At 41.6% G+C, this 14668-nt stretch overlaps 1 protein-coding gene across 1 annotated transcript; it reads left to right on the top strand.

Moving 5' to 3' along the window:
• The first annotated feature begins 1155 nt into the window (after nucleotides 1-1155).
• Nucleotides 1156-13942, top strand: meox2a (mesenchyme homeobox 2a). The gene is made up of 3 exons (XM_012875991.3): nucleotides 1156-2073; nucleotides 5961-6133; nucleotides 13500-13942. Exons 1-3 carry the CDS (start codon nucleotides 1527-1529, stop codon nucleotides 13716-13718), a joined length of 939 nt encoding a protein of 312 aa, XP_012731445.1. The 5' UTR covers nucleotides 1156-1526; the 3' UTR covers nucleotides 13719-13942.
• Nucleotides 13943-14668: the final 726 nt, after the last annotated feature.

Raw genomic sequence — 14668 nt, 5'->3', positions numbered from 1 at the left:
AAGTGTCTTGAGATGACATGTGCTGTGATTTGGCGCTATATAAATACAATTTAATTGAATTTAATTTTTAAGGTGTGAGCCATTTTTTTTGCATTGTTGCATAGTTTTCTCACATTGTTTGGTAAATCGGCTGCTGTCTTTCCTCTATTTAAGCCGAATATAGCATTTTTATCTGAATATGTCGTATTATAAATAATTTTGCAATATGTTCTCTTTTTTTATTTGCTTATTCACCTTTCTGATATGTTAATTCCCTTTTGCTTTAGAACTTAACTTGAAATTAGATTGTTATTCAATTCTAATCTAGTGTAGGCTTTGACTTGGTCTGTGTTTTTGCATGCCAGAATTTGAATAACCAATAAGGGTATTTCTTATCTTATCTTTTACCAAAGCCATAGTCTCAAATGAGCCAAAAATATTTGCATTTGAGTGGAAAGACAATGATTTATTAGCTGCAAGTAGAAAATAAATCTCAGTCATCGGCACAAAGTGATATTCTCTGGGCCTGATATTGAACCTTGGAGTGTGCCTCAGGTCATCTGAGGTGATTTGTACCAGTAATCACTAATGAGTAGGAACAAATTAGCTTTATGTCGAATAGCAGGTAACCAATTTCAAGCAGTGCATGTAATAAACACATGATGGATAAGGTGGACAAGGGCATTCCAGGATTGCATGCAGCTATGGTGTGAAGTGATATTAAAACAGCACAGGCACCCAATTCAACAAGCGGTAATATATTTCAAAAAGATTAAAAGAAATCAGTAATGACTACGACAAACATCCCAGCCTGCCTCCAGGGCAGTTAAAAGTTTTGTTTGAGTCCTTTCTGACAAACACAGGGTAACATGCTGGGTTAACCTTTGACACCTCTCGCTTCCATCTCCCACTTCCTCTCATGCGACCTCCCTTTCCCTCAGCCCCACCCATGAAGCGTTAACGCTGTTTTTTAAGAGGAAAAATAAGATGGCCACAAGAGGTCAAATCCAAGTTCAGAATAAATTGCATTTCTTCCCTAAAGCTCAGCCTTTTTAATAGTGCAGATTTATTGTGCTGTGCTTTTTGGAGGATGATCATATATATGTGGTCAGTAGTGCCTATGCAGTCTGTGACCCAGCCTCCATCTCACGTTACACCCTATTTATAACATCCCCTTCCCTGGCTCCCCTCGTTCTGCAGCTCCTAGGAACCTCCTGTGCTTCCAGCTTCAAGCTCCAGTCCTCTGTTCCTCTTGACATCTGAGAAGCTCTGCTGCAGCTTGTCCTGGGCTAACTGTTTATCCTGCACAGCCTGCCAGCCAGCCGCTTGCTCCGGATTACCACAGGGCGCCCATTCCCAACCTCATTTTGCTTTCTGCTCTGACTGTTTGATTTTTTTTTTGTCAGTTTAATGGAAAAGTTTTGGGAAAGTAACCTGGATATGCGCTTGTGATTTTTCTTTTCCCTGTTTTCGGTTGATTTTCCCGGCTTCACCACTTCCTCGAACCCATCCCACCCTCACCGGAGGGCCTCGCGTGTTCGCACTCAATGGATCACACGCTGTTCGGCTGCCTGCGGAGCCCCCACGCCCCGGCGCAGGCCCTGCATCCCGCCTTCACCCAGTCCCCGCTCACTCTCCACGGACGCACGGATCACATCTCCTACCCCGACCTAGCGTCTTCCTCGTCCTCCTCCTCCACCTCCTCGCCCTCCCCATGCATTATCTCCGGCTACACGGGCGACGACGGCCTGTTCCCAGGGCAGCACCACCACCATCGGAGCCACCTGCCCTCCCAGCAGCATCACCACCAGCCTCAGCACCACACGTCCTGGCACATCCCACAGATGCCGTCACCTGGCGGCGGCGCACGCCACGGCCTTTGCCACCCGCATTCCCTCTCGTCCCATGAGAACGGGCCCACGCCTCCAGACCTGGGCCACCCCGGTGCACCCAGCATATGCGCTAGCACCCCGACTTTGGGTAGCGGCAGCACCCCGACGGGGGCTTCCTGTGTGCCCGCAGACTTCGGCAGGCAGACTCTGTCACCCGCTGAAGCGGAGAAGAGGAACGGCAAGAGGAAAAGTGACAGCTCAGGTAAGAGGAATTCTGAGACCAAAGGGAAGGAAAACTGGAATAACTGTAGCGGCTGGAAATGTCTTTCACCCCCCACATCTGGTTTGAAAAAGTTTTGACACATTGAAAAGCAAAAGACTAAAAGTGAAATGCTTTGGAGGTCTTTTTGAAAGGTAAACACTTTTACATAAATATCATCTTTTTTTCCCAAAATCCGCAAACCAGAGCTCCAGAACACCACAAGCATCTGTATGCGTCAGCCGGGATCATTCAACAGTTCAGCTGCGGCGAGTTCTGCAGCTGCGACAGAAAAACAAAAAGAGTGTCTGAGAAGCAGTTTGTAGGTGTTGGCTGATACAGGCTGCAGACGCACCGAAGCCAGGGGGCAAAAGGCCATATCATAACCACCTAAGCACTTCTTACTACCGCCGTGTTTTGCTTGAAAAAAAAAAAAGAAAATCACATCTGGTTTGCTGCGACACTCTTCGGAGGGCAGAAAATGAGGTGCACAGTAAAGAATTGATGTCATGGATTGTAAAAGAGCTGCAGCGGCGCCTCGTGCCGCACTAAACGCCCGGCAGATGCAGACTTTTCATGCTTTTCCTCTTTAAATTTTGTGGTTAATAAACAACACAGCCAGGGATTGTTTTAAAATTACAATGCACTAGGAAATGAAAATAGCTCAATTTAAAACAAAATATTTCATCAGAACTAATTTCCTGCTAATGCCATTTTGGTTATCTATTTGAAATCGATAGTAAGTGACTTTTAAATACCAGTGAAATTCTAATTAAACTAATTGACCAAATCACTTTGCAATCAGCTATTTAATTAAAAGTAGCTGTTGAACTAAATTTGTGAGTGTAAAATGGATGTTTAATTGAAGTTTAATGCTGTACAAACCTATTGAAACAATATTAAAACAAATTAAAATGTGTAAGCCCAACTTTTTTCGTCCATTGATACGATCTGAAAAGACTTTCAGAAAAAAAGGTTTCAAAATATTTTACCTGGATGACCTGCAGAACCTGCGGTAACCAGGATAATCAATCATGGCGTGACAAACGGTCAGGGTTGGGTCACCTGGAATATGATATTAGTCCGAGTTTCTAGGAAAAGAGTCCTCGCTGCTTTTTCTGTCATTTTAAAGACGGCACTCCTCAGAACTGACCCTGAATCCTTTTAGAGGAGATATTTCTTCTCAAGTCTCACTGGTTTTACTGCATGTGATTGATTATTTCTGTTCAAATTGCAGGCTGACAGGGCTTAACATTTATGGACAGGCAATGGTGATGTAGAATGGCATCATAACATTTTGTAGCATTAATTGTGGTCTTGATAAATCATGATTTAGAATGGATTAAAAAAATTAAGATAAAATAATTGGCAATAAATTTTCCGCTTCACGCACATATATTTTATCACTTTAGTACACTATTTAGACAAGGTAGTGCAATGGCACAGACAAACAGCACAATAATTGCATTTCATTATATTTTTTAATATATCTTAATTTTTATTGAACTCATGAAACCAAAGGGTTAGGTTTTACAAACACCATCAATCATAGTGCATAGAGTTATCACAATTCACAGATTACACTTCGTGTTTTTTTACTTCGATAAGGATAAATGATACATTTGCCCTTCTCTCCCCCTATTGGCACAATCTAGTTTAGAAATGTATTTTTTTTTATCTGATTGCACTTTTAGACTAGCTTTATTTAAACACATAAAAAAGCACAAATGGGAACAATTTGATTTACAATTTAATCCATTTCTGTGACGTAAGGAAAATGGCACAATCATGTAACCCAGCAAAAGCTTGATTACAGTTTTTTTTGTCTTTTTTTGCTGAATGATCATTCATCATCATGGAAAATGTTGCAATCACATAACGAATCCATCAATTCAACAGACTACCACAAACTTTCTTCACCGTCCGCCTCTAAAACCGACCTTCTGCATCTAATCCCACTTCGCACTCAGCTTCACACGGGCCGCGCGTCCTCGCCGCAGTGCAACCAATCACGCTTATTACTGAGGCTAACTACGCTGCCGACTCAGTCAGCTGTCTAAATATTAGGCCGCTGCCTTTTGCATGAGATATGACTCTGATTGGGTTTCAGCATCTGGACCGGGAGCTTGAGGGTAAATCTGAATTTAGATGCAGAAATATAAACAAAACCCAAGAATTAATTTCCATATTTTTTTCCCCCCCTCAATAATGAATCGGTTTTCTGCTCCTGGTACCCACTTGTGTCTGTTTCCTTGAGCTGTGCTGCAGGCTGAGCAAATGAGATGAGTCAGGGTGTCTGGTTTCAGGGTAACCTGCTAATTTTTACGCAGGGGTGCTGGAGGGTTTGGGGCTTTGGGTGTCTCACCGGGTTTACAAGGCTGTCAAGGGAGTGGTCGTCCTTTAAAAAAATACCAGATTTTCTGAGCAGAACAATAAAAGGGCTTTAATTTGTTGCGGCATTGTTGTAAAAAAAAAAAAAACAGTAGACAACTTAAAGTTACTCTGAATAAGATCAATCTTTGTTTGTGAACAAAACACATAAAAAAAAAACTTTACAACAGGAGGTTATGCTTTCGAGCATCTATTCTTCTATCTTTTTTTCAGGAGGATCTCTGTTGAACTTTGCCAAGTTCATTTGGCAGCCTCAGACGGCATGCCCTGTCTGGGTGTGTGTGTGTTTTGCCTCATATTATTCCTCCTTTTTTGTGGACAGATGAAAGTTACAGCGGGGACCTAATTGGTGTGGTGCAGCGGCGGTGCCATAAAAGTTCAGCCGCTCGTTTTAACTGCAGGCCTGCCTGCTCAAAAAGCGGCTGTCTGTCTTCTGCTCTCATTTTTTTTTTTTTTTTCAACAGAATGTCTGCGTAAAGGAAAGGCAGCAGGTCAGTTCGCCTTTAAGATCGGCCACTTGGTGCTCGGTTTATAATTACAGGGAGGGGGAAGACCGGGTCAAAGGGGAGCCAGGCACGAGTTGCGGGGAGAAGCAATAACAAGTTTAATTTTACAAAATTTATGTGGGAATTCTTGCAGTTTCTCTGTTGGTTTGTCTTGGCCGCTAAATTTGCCTCCGGGCATTTTCAGCATCCTCTTTTCTAACCCTTAAGGTGGCTCTGAAACAGCTTACCTCTAATTAGAAGTACGACTGTCTTCCTGACGGAAAGACAGCACCAACAGGGCTTCATCTGATGAGAAGAAACCTTAGATGGGCTCGCTGGACTATTTACAGTTTTGCTTGACGCAGACCTGCCGCTTTAACGCACGCTGCAGAACCCAGCCACGGATGAATTTCCAGGCAATTGTCGCCTCCTTTTTGTCCAGCGTGTGCATGTGAAGAGAGTCCAGTGAAAACCACGGAAAAATGCTTGAAACATGGAAGGTCTGAAAGTCAAACGAACTGTTTGGAGCACATTTAGAAATGCATAAACAGAGGAAAAAAAAGCTTTGGTGCAGAGCTGAAACGATGATTGCAGATACTGGAGTTTTCTTTATGTCTCAAACAAGTGATTAATATGTTTTTCTTGCCTTAAATCATGTGCTTACCCCAGAGTTCCTAGTGCCTAATGACATGTGTTCTTTGGGAACTCGTTTTTTTTTTTTTCAGATTGTTAAAAACTTCCAAAACAAATCTGAAAAGAAAGCAAACAACTAATCTGCAAGTAAAGCCTTTGATTTGATAGAATTCAGTTCGTGTTGGCAGGGTAACAAGTCCTTCCACCGGCTCCGACTATTTCTAAGCAACGACTGGACAATTACGTTTGACGGACAGCTCTCAGTTCCTCTTACCTTCCCGCTTTTTTTTTTTTTTTCTTGCACCTGCCTTATTTTGTATTTTCCTCGCAGGAAAATCGGCCCTGAGCGTAAGAGAAACCCTGTGTGGTGTTTGATTTCAGAGTCCCAGGACGGGAATTACAAGCCAGACGTGAGCAGCAAGCCGAGGAAGGAGAGGACAGCGTTCACCAAGGAGCAAATTCGAGAGCTGGAGGCCGAGTTCGCGCACCACAACTACCTGACCCGACTAAGGCGCTACGAGATCGCCGTGAACCTTGACCTCACTGAAAGACAAGTATGTTCCCCCGATCTGCCGCCGCCGCCTGTTTCCTCCTGGGTTTAGACATTACCAAACCCTCCATAAGCACATTAATGCCATGTTGTGAAAACAGAGGCGCCCTCAGGACTCGAGGACGGCTTTTCACTCGCTACTGTGTTTTTGTAACTTCATTGCGGGGGCTCATTGTGTTCCAGATGTGGTTGCGTCATCGAACGGTCCTTTTCCAGATGTTCCCCGTCTATTCTTTCAGGCGGGCTGCAGACGAGGTTGAAGGAAGTGCTGTCTAGCAAGTCGCTTCCCCTCTCCCGCTACCTCCGCAGCTTCAAAATCGGTCTCACTGTAAAAAACGCAGGCAGATGAAATAAATAACAGGAGACAAACGGCTGGAGGAAGGAAGCGGCGCAGCAATTGTTGTTCTACGACAACCTTTTTGGAAGCTGTAACTCACACCTAGTTGACGCGTTGCCAGTGATTTGCTGCTTAGATGGACTACAGATCCAATGTAAATGTCAGCTGGAGATTTTAGCTGATAAGAAGTCGATCATTAAGATCTAAAACATGTTTGTTTTGACTTCATTTCATATGATCCAGTCTGAAGGAAAGACTTGTTTAAAAGTACCAGGATGTTCCCACTAACACCTACTCCCGTTACGACGGTTCCTTTTCATGGGTGTCAAACTCCAGTCCTCTAGGCCTGGTGTCCTGCAACTTTTTGATGTGCCCCATGTCAAACACGCCTAAATCAAAAGACTGAATTACTATCATATCCTGCTAATGGCCTAATTATGTGATTCAGCTGTGTTGACAGAGAGACACATCTAAAAGTTGCAGGCAACGGGCCCTTTTGGACTGGAGTCTGACCCCTGTGCTAGCTCAGCCTTTTCTTTTTTAACTTATCGCTTATTGCCAATACTCCAAACGTTAATGCTTCAAGCAGTGGCCCACGACTCTGGTCCCCAATTTTGTTTTGCGAGCTTCTTTATTGCGAGCTTAATTATTCAAGTCAGGCATGGAAGCAGGAAAACATCTAAAATATGCAGAACGCACGCCCGTCGAGGACTGGAGCGCTGGCTTATTAGAGAGAAATGTCGCAGATGTAACGCTAAATGGACTCACATCAAGCTCCATACATGCACCGGTCATGGGTACAGCAGTCACGCCAAGACCGCATTTAGTGCCTTGATAGAAAACGGAGGATTGACGATCTAAAGCGCTCCAAGCCAAAGTAGTTTAACATTGAACGGTAATACTGGCCCACAGTAGCCTGTATGCTGACCTCCCTGTCTGTAATCAGCAGTGGGCAGAGGGGGGTTGAATTTCTAGTGATTGGACGGAATGAGGAATTATGGCACACCCACTTGTCATTTAATACTGTATCGCTGTGGGAATGGACTTGACCTCTATTTGAGAACTAGTGGTAGTGGTTGGAGTCACGTCTTAAACTAGATTTTGTTCATTGTTTCCAAACAGAAATTATGTAAGTTAAACAGGTAAAATATACAAATAAATTAGTTGGTCAATTCATTTCTAGAATGTACACATATTTTAACACTCTTGTTTATTTTAAAGACAATTTTACCCAAACTAGTTAATTTAATTTCTCAAATCAAATCTTTTCTAGCTGTTAAGTTTTATATTTGCTTAGATCTTTAACATGACATGTCATTTTTGTCAGTTTTCATTTTATACTCAATTGGAAGTACGTAATCTTTGAAAAGTGCACGTCAAAAGCTGAAAGAATTAATACCTTTTATTGGTCAGTTTTGCCTATTAGTTCAAGGCTTGTCATGCATGCTTTGCGAAATCTGATAGTTTATTAATAAACACCTTTTAGTTTACCATCCGCTACTACCAGACATGCTGCTGTGTTCTTAAAGAGCAGCCAAGATATGTTATACCAGGTGAGCGAGTGTAAAAATAAATAAATAAATAAAAAACTACGTTCAGGTTAGAAGAAGTTTCAGATTTGCTTTTCTTTTGCATAACTAATATTTTTTTAAACTAACTGAAACAAACAACTATCATTTGTTTTCATACCAAAACTTATAACCCTTTCAGTTTTCCCAGTTAAAACTGTTTCTTTGAGACATTGCCTGTATGTTTTTTTTTTTGTTTTGCTTAAACTGGATTATTTTGTAAATGTGTTTTATTGTAAATTAAGTTTACCAGCACATAATCCTTCTTGAATGTAGATTGCTGCTACCTTAGAGCTTCCTAATCAGCAAGATGATCTATTTTATGTTTTCTGTAGGGTCTTGATTAGTTTTTAATTCAACAATCTACATTCTGAGTAAAAAAAAAAAAACTCAGCAACATTCCAGATCCGTAAAATAGTTCTTAAATCAAATTTGGTTTCGGCCTTAATTTGTGCATTTATTTATTTAGTCCTTCTTTTGTGTTTTTCTTTTAACAATAAGTCAGTCGCTCCTCTTGAAATAGGGATATTTCATGTTTGGCAATTAAAGTCAAAAACATTTTTGTTACGCTCCACACGATTGGAGGATGTATAACAAGCTTTGGGAATAGTTAGTAAAAAGTGTCATCAGTAATCATTATAAATCTTACTGTATACTATAAAATTGCATTTAAAATACCTGAGAGAAACAGTACTCAAGACACATGGAAGTGAAAAACATGTGCTTTTAGTCTATAAATGGCTTTATATAACTTGTGTAACAAACTTAGGTCTTAAATTGAAACAAAAGAGCTCCTAAAAAATCTTGAGCTCACTAAAACTTGCAGATTCCCACATTTGTCTCTTTCTCTTTGTTTCTTTCTGTTACAAAAACTTAAAAATAAACCAAGTATTTGTAATTTAGTTTTTTTCTCTCTCCACCGCACAGTGAAACTAAAACGTATGGTTAACCTCCTACTTTGGGTGTTAAAGTTTAGCTTCCACAGATTGAAGGATGACAGACATTCAACCAATGCTTCTGCATCTGCACGTGCGCCCCCAGAAACGTTTCACCGCAGAGATGGCTCTGCACGTTAGATTGTTTGAAAGTCAGCCAAGAGCGGCCTATGAAAATAACCGTTTCACATCAGCGAGTAGGTAAGAGTAAAGAACACCAGCAGCTAACAGAACCAACCCAGTCTGGGGCTGTGATGGCTTCTGAGGGGCAGAAATAACACTTCTTGTGTTTGGAAGGCAAAAAATAAGCAATAGAAAGTATCAGTCTTCAAAAAGCAAGACTAGATTATACTTATTTTGTTTTTTATGTTAAAAGTGACTTGTCTTTGTTGTGTTACCAGGTTGGGATATTGTGTACAGTTTTTTTTTTTTTTTTGGCTAGATTTGGCAAGATTTTTCACCCAGTAGTCTGCAAACTGAAACCAGTGGGGAAATGGGGAATTTCTCCCTTTTCTTCTCTTCACTTGAAAATCTTTCCAAAAATAAAACTAGAAAAACAAGAGGGGAAAGAATGACAAATGATCATAAATATAGATACAGGTTTCCAAATTTGATTTCATAAAATTTTCAAACAGGACAGAATGAATTTAAAGAAGCTTTAGGCTGAATTTGCTTCAAAAGTTTCCTTTTCTTCATTCAAACCCTGTGATATGTATAATGAGAGCAGACAATACTGTGCAGATTCACAATTTTAGATTGTGACTCGGCCAAATCTGTCTTTTCAGGCAGGTTTCAAGGGATTTTCAAAGTACTGCAATGCTCTCCCATTCTGAGGACACCTGCAAAGTGTGTCATGATCATGAATATATCAAATGCATCCAGTAATGCCCCCCTTTTGGTTCAAATTACAGAGTTGCAGAAGCTCAGAAGAAAGAAAGCTGCTTTTCAGTCCGCATGGTAACTGAGGGCACAGAGTTTGCCATCCTGCAGCGCGCTCCCACATTGTTGCAATCAATCTTTCTGTGGTGTCAAAATGTGCATAAATCCCTTTTTCAGCTATTGCAACATTCGTTTACTGTGTGTGAGCGCAGTTTTGTCTGGGAGCATTCGCAGTAGGGGATTCTGAGGTAAATACTGGCAATAAAATCGGTCGGCCCCGCGGGCTGATTTATGCTGCGCGGGCTGTTTGGAGAAATCCGATCGATGTTTAATGCGTTTTGGGGGCTGTGAAAGCTGGATTATTTCAAAGATGGCTGTGCAGACGCGTCAGAATGAAACATGTTGCATGATGGAAGTTTAACCATTTTAAATTCTGGCTGAAGTTAGCACAAAAGTCCCTCTAGCCCTGAATTATTATTAGATAATATTACTATTTTAGTGTTAAAACCTAAAACATATTACTACTGTTAAACTACATTTAGAGCAACCTGCTTAATCTGTCATACAGCTCACGTTATAAATGGTTTTTACTATCAGAAGTTGATTTAGTAGTAGATTTTATGTTGCTAAAAATGTATTTAACGTCTCATTTATGGTTCACAGACTTCTGCATTTTTGATGCAAAGATTTTCATCACCATGTATATAAGGTTAGGTATACATGCTCATCGTTAAAGAGTCTGTATTGTCCCCAGTATGCATTGAAAACAACATGTTTGTGCGATATCAGAGTCATAAATATGGTGCAGCAGCCTCTCTCATCTCCTGCTTTTAGAACCACCCTGAGGCCTGTAAAGAATCCGCACTGATACTCAGCACCCTGCACGTTCAAGACAAACATTTGCGTTGTCAACAAACTTCCTGACCATCTGAGGGCTCCTTCCCTTCAGAATGACGCCCCCCCCCCCCCCCAAACAGAAAACCCACCTCCCCCCCGTGTCAAAGGGGCACGCCTGGCCTCCCAGCACACCGACTCCCCACCCTCCAGGGTCCGCCTGTCGACTCTCTGGAAGCCTCTGCTGCTGCTTTATGCATAAACTGTTTTAAGCAACAGCTCAATCATCACTCCGAGTGACTGAAATACGGCAGAGAACGTCGAGTCAGGGGGAAAAAAACAGGAAGACGGCGAGTGATAGGTGGAGCGGCACGTCCTCATATAAAGCCATCGAGTAAAGAAAGTGCACCCCTTATGCATTTCTATCAAAATATATGTTTCAGTCAAACTTGAAGTGTAAAAAGACACAAAACATTCAGAGGTTACAGGTACAAAAAAAACAGTACATGTTTGCTTCCTTCGGGTTGAAGAAGAAAGTAGCGGCTGGGTATCACTGCTAATAAAATATATTTCATTAATTGATCACCAATGATGTGACCACCTATGAAAAGGTGGTTTGCCTCTTTTGAACGTGCAGGAGTTTGTTAACACTGAGGAGGGAAAGACATGACCAATTAGCTTAGAGTAGCAGCTGTTGCTGTCCATCAATCTTCAAAAGGGTCATTGGGTCATTTCTAAACCATTTAAAATCTATCAGTCCACAGAAGGAAAGGTGCTTTAAATTTGCAACATAATTGAGACAGCCGCAAATCTTACCAGCAGTAGATGTCCCGTCAAATTCATCCCTAGCTCAGACCGTGCAAAGCTCAGAGAAATGAGAAAAAACCCAGCTATAGCTCAGAATGCAGAGCCCTCAGTAATTATTGGCTATAAAATTGGTTGGGCCAATTCATGCAGGGCAAGCTGTTAGGAGACATTTTATGAGTGTTTAATGAGATTGGAGGCTGTGAAAACTGGAATATTTTTAAATACGGCAGTGGAGAGGCTTCAAATGAAACATGCTGCATGCCCGTCAACCTGGGAAGGGTTTTAAGGTCATCTTTAAGGTCAGGTTCACTGTCAGGTATCCTGTAGAGTTACTGCAATCTTTCTGAGCTGTGTGAAAACGAAATTTCGTTCTGTATGCACTCTGTGTATACAAAATGACAATAAAGAAAGTCTAAGTCTAAGTCTAAGTCATCTCTGATACATTTAAACACTTTCATTCTGCAGTGAGAATATTTCACACAGCTGCCAATTCAGCTGCAAATTTATCCCATGTCAGATTGTGCTTTTTTTTTTTTACAGAAACTGCTAAAACCCAAGAGCTTTTTGTCACACTCTGCAGGCCTCAATTCTTATGATGAATGTTGAAGTTCATGACAGGACAATTAGAACAACGCTGAACATGTATAACTTGAAGGCCTCTTTTCTCTGAGAAGAACAGGGCAGCATGACTCGGGTCAAAAGGTTGCAGCTAAACAAACCGCTAGACCTCTGGAGTAATGTCCATGGGCCAGATGAGGCGTGTTTGTCCACGATGCCCAGCAGCATCGTCGGACAAACACGCCTCACAGCTGTCAGACATGAAGGTGGAGGGAGGAATATCTGGGTTTGCTTTGGAGATGTAGTACCAGAGCACGAGTTGACCCTGAACTCCTCCGTATACCAAACGATTCAATTGTCCAATGCGAGGCCATCTGCTGAAGGTTGGACTCAAGCTGGGCCATCGACAGGACAAGAATCTCAAGCAAAGCAGCAAATCTGTTCCAAAAAGGAAAATAATGAAGGTTTTCCAACAGCCCAAGAAAAGTTCAGACCTCAATCTGTCATGAAAAAGTTGGGGAGAACCTAAATGCAGGAGGGAGGCAGGAGTGGAGCAAAAAGATAAAGATGTTAATAATAACAAAAGAAAGTTACAAAAGCACAGTCCAAGATCCAGAAATCCCAATCACATGATTTAAAGATCATTAAACTAAATACAGGAGCATGGAAGGAAGCAAATGGAGGGCAGAAACCAGTAGTTACTTAAGAGTTAAAAACAGGTTATATACTGAAGACAATTAATGACGGGAACACACAAATTAGACCAATTGGCAGAGAAGAAACAGCTGAGAGAATTCAGAGAACCGAGAGAGAGAGGGAATCAAAGAGAGTGAATGGCAGAACATAAACTACACAGACCAGAAAATAATAAGCAACACACAAACAGAACACCACGAAATAAGCGAACTCAGAACCAACAGTAAGAAAACAGGCAGTACAGAGAACACAGAATGACAGGAAGCCGGTAATAAGAAACCAAAGACAAATGTAAGATCACTAACCACCCAAACATGATAAGCAAAGTCCAAAATGTGACACAAGCGGATTAAAAAGTCGTGGCTGAACCTTAAAAGGAGCTCTGCTGAAACAAACATGAGTGAACTGAAGCTGTTGTTAAGAAGACTGAGCCAAAATGTCTTCACTGACGGAAGCCTGATACGGTCAACCAGGAAACGACGGTAGCTGCTTCCACTGGTAGTTCCACAAGCTACTGAACCACACCGGGTGTTCAGTGCAAGCCCTTTTAATTTTCTTACTTTAACAATAATTTATGACAAGATGAATATCTTGTTTATTTTTTGTACACTTGAAGTTTTAAATTCTTTCAGAACCGGGTACAGACCAGATAATTTCCTATGTCCTGTTCCTGAAGTGATAAACTCATCACTAGAAGGTTATGACCCTGGTTCTGAAATATTGTTTTTAATGCTTTACTGCTGTTTAACTCCACAGGTGAAGGTGTGGTTCCAGAACAGGAGGATGAAGTGGAAAAGAGTGAAAGGAGGCCAGCAGGGCGCGGCAGCTCGTGAGAAGGAACTGGTGAATGTGAAAAAGGGAACGCTTCTGCCGTCGGAGTTCTCGGGCATCGCGGCGCTCCATCACTCGACGGACTCCTTAGCCAATGAGGACAGTCACGACAGCGATCAGAGCTCTGAGCACGCTCACTTATGATGCCCAGGCACACACACCACCCGCCCCCTTCGCCCGCCTCGGACCTCCCCCAGAAGGAGCTGAGTTGGACGACACAACGGCGCTGAGCGACGCCAAACGCATCGGAGAGACGTTTGTTTGAAAAATAGCTGCAGGCATGATGGGACTTTTTTGCACCTTTATAGATTTTTCATGTTTTTAGTTGTTTTTGTTTGTCACACCTAAATGTTTCAGAATGTCAAAATAATAATAATATTAATAATTATTATTATTATAATAATAATAATACCAAAAATAGACAAGATAACCCGACTGAATACAAAGAGCAGAAAAACGCTATTCAAACCAACCCAGCCATCAAGTATAACTGACAACGACTCTTTTCCACCGCTGTGCAGGAATTCTGTCTTATTTTTGTTACTGCTGAATTGTTTTATTTCAACCACAATGGGTTTTTTTTTTTAACTATGACTAGCCTGTTTAAGGTCATCCCACAGCATCTGAATCCATCCAGAATTTGACTAGGCCACTTCCCAACCCTCAGTTAGATTTTTGAGCCATTTAGAGGTGGATTTGTTGATATGTTTCAGATTATTATTCTGCTGCGTAACCCCAGACAATCAAATGACCAACACCATGCATGAAGGGTGTGTAACCATTTAACAACTGATTGATGTCAGTAGCTACGTTTACATGGACAAAAGTAATCAAATAAAGGGCCAATCGGAATATGATGATCGGATTAAACTCAATCGGAATTAAATTATAATCCGTATGAGAGGAGAGGTTTATGCCGATTGACAATCCGATCAACATTCATATAAACGCTTGTCAGGCTCAAATTATTCTGAATGTGGCGAACTGATCCGAGTGTGCGTGTGCGCCCGACATAAACGAGACGTATCTCCCATGTTGATGAGCGGTGGAAAAACGTCTGGAAGCAAAACTGTTGAGGCTCCCAATTAAATCTT

The sequence above is a fragment of the Fundulus heteroclitus genome, chromosome 3, assembly GCF_011125445.2.
Source record: "Fundulus heteroclitus isolate FHET01 chromosome 3, MU-UCD_Fhet_4.1, whole genome shotgun sequence".
Lineage (NCBI taxonomy): Eukaryota > Metazoa > Chordata > Actinopteri > Cyprinodontiformes > Fundulidae > Fundulus > Fundulus heteroclitus.
This window is presented reverse-complemented; position numbering and strand designations above follow the sequence as displayed.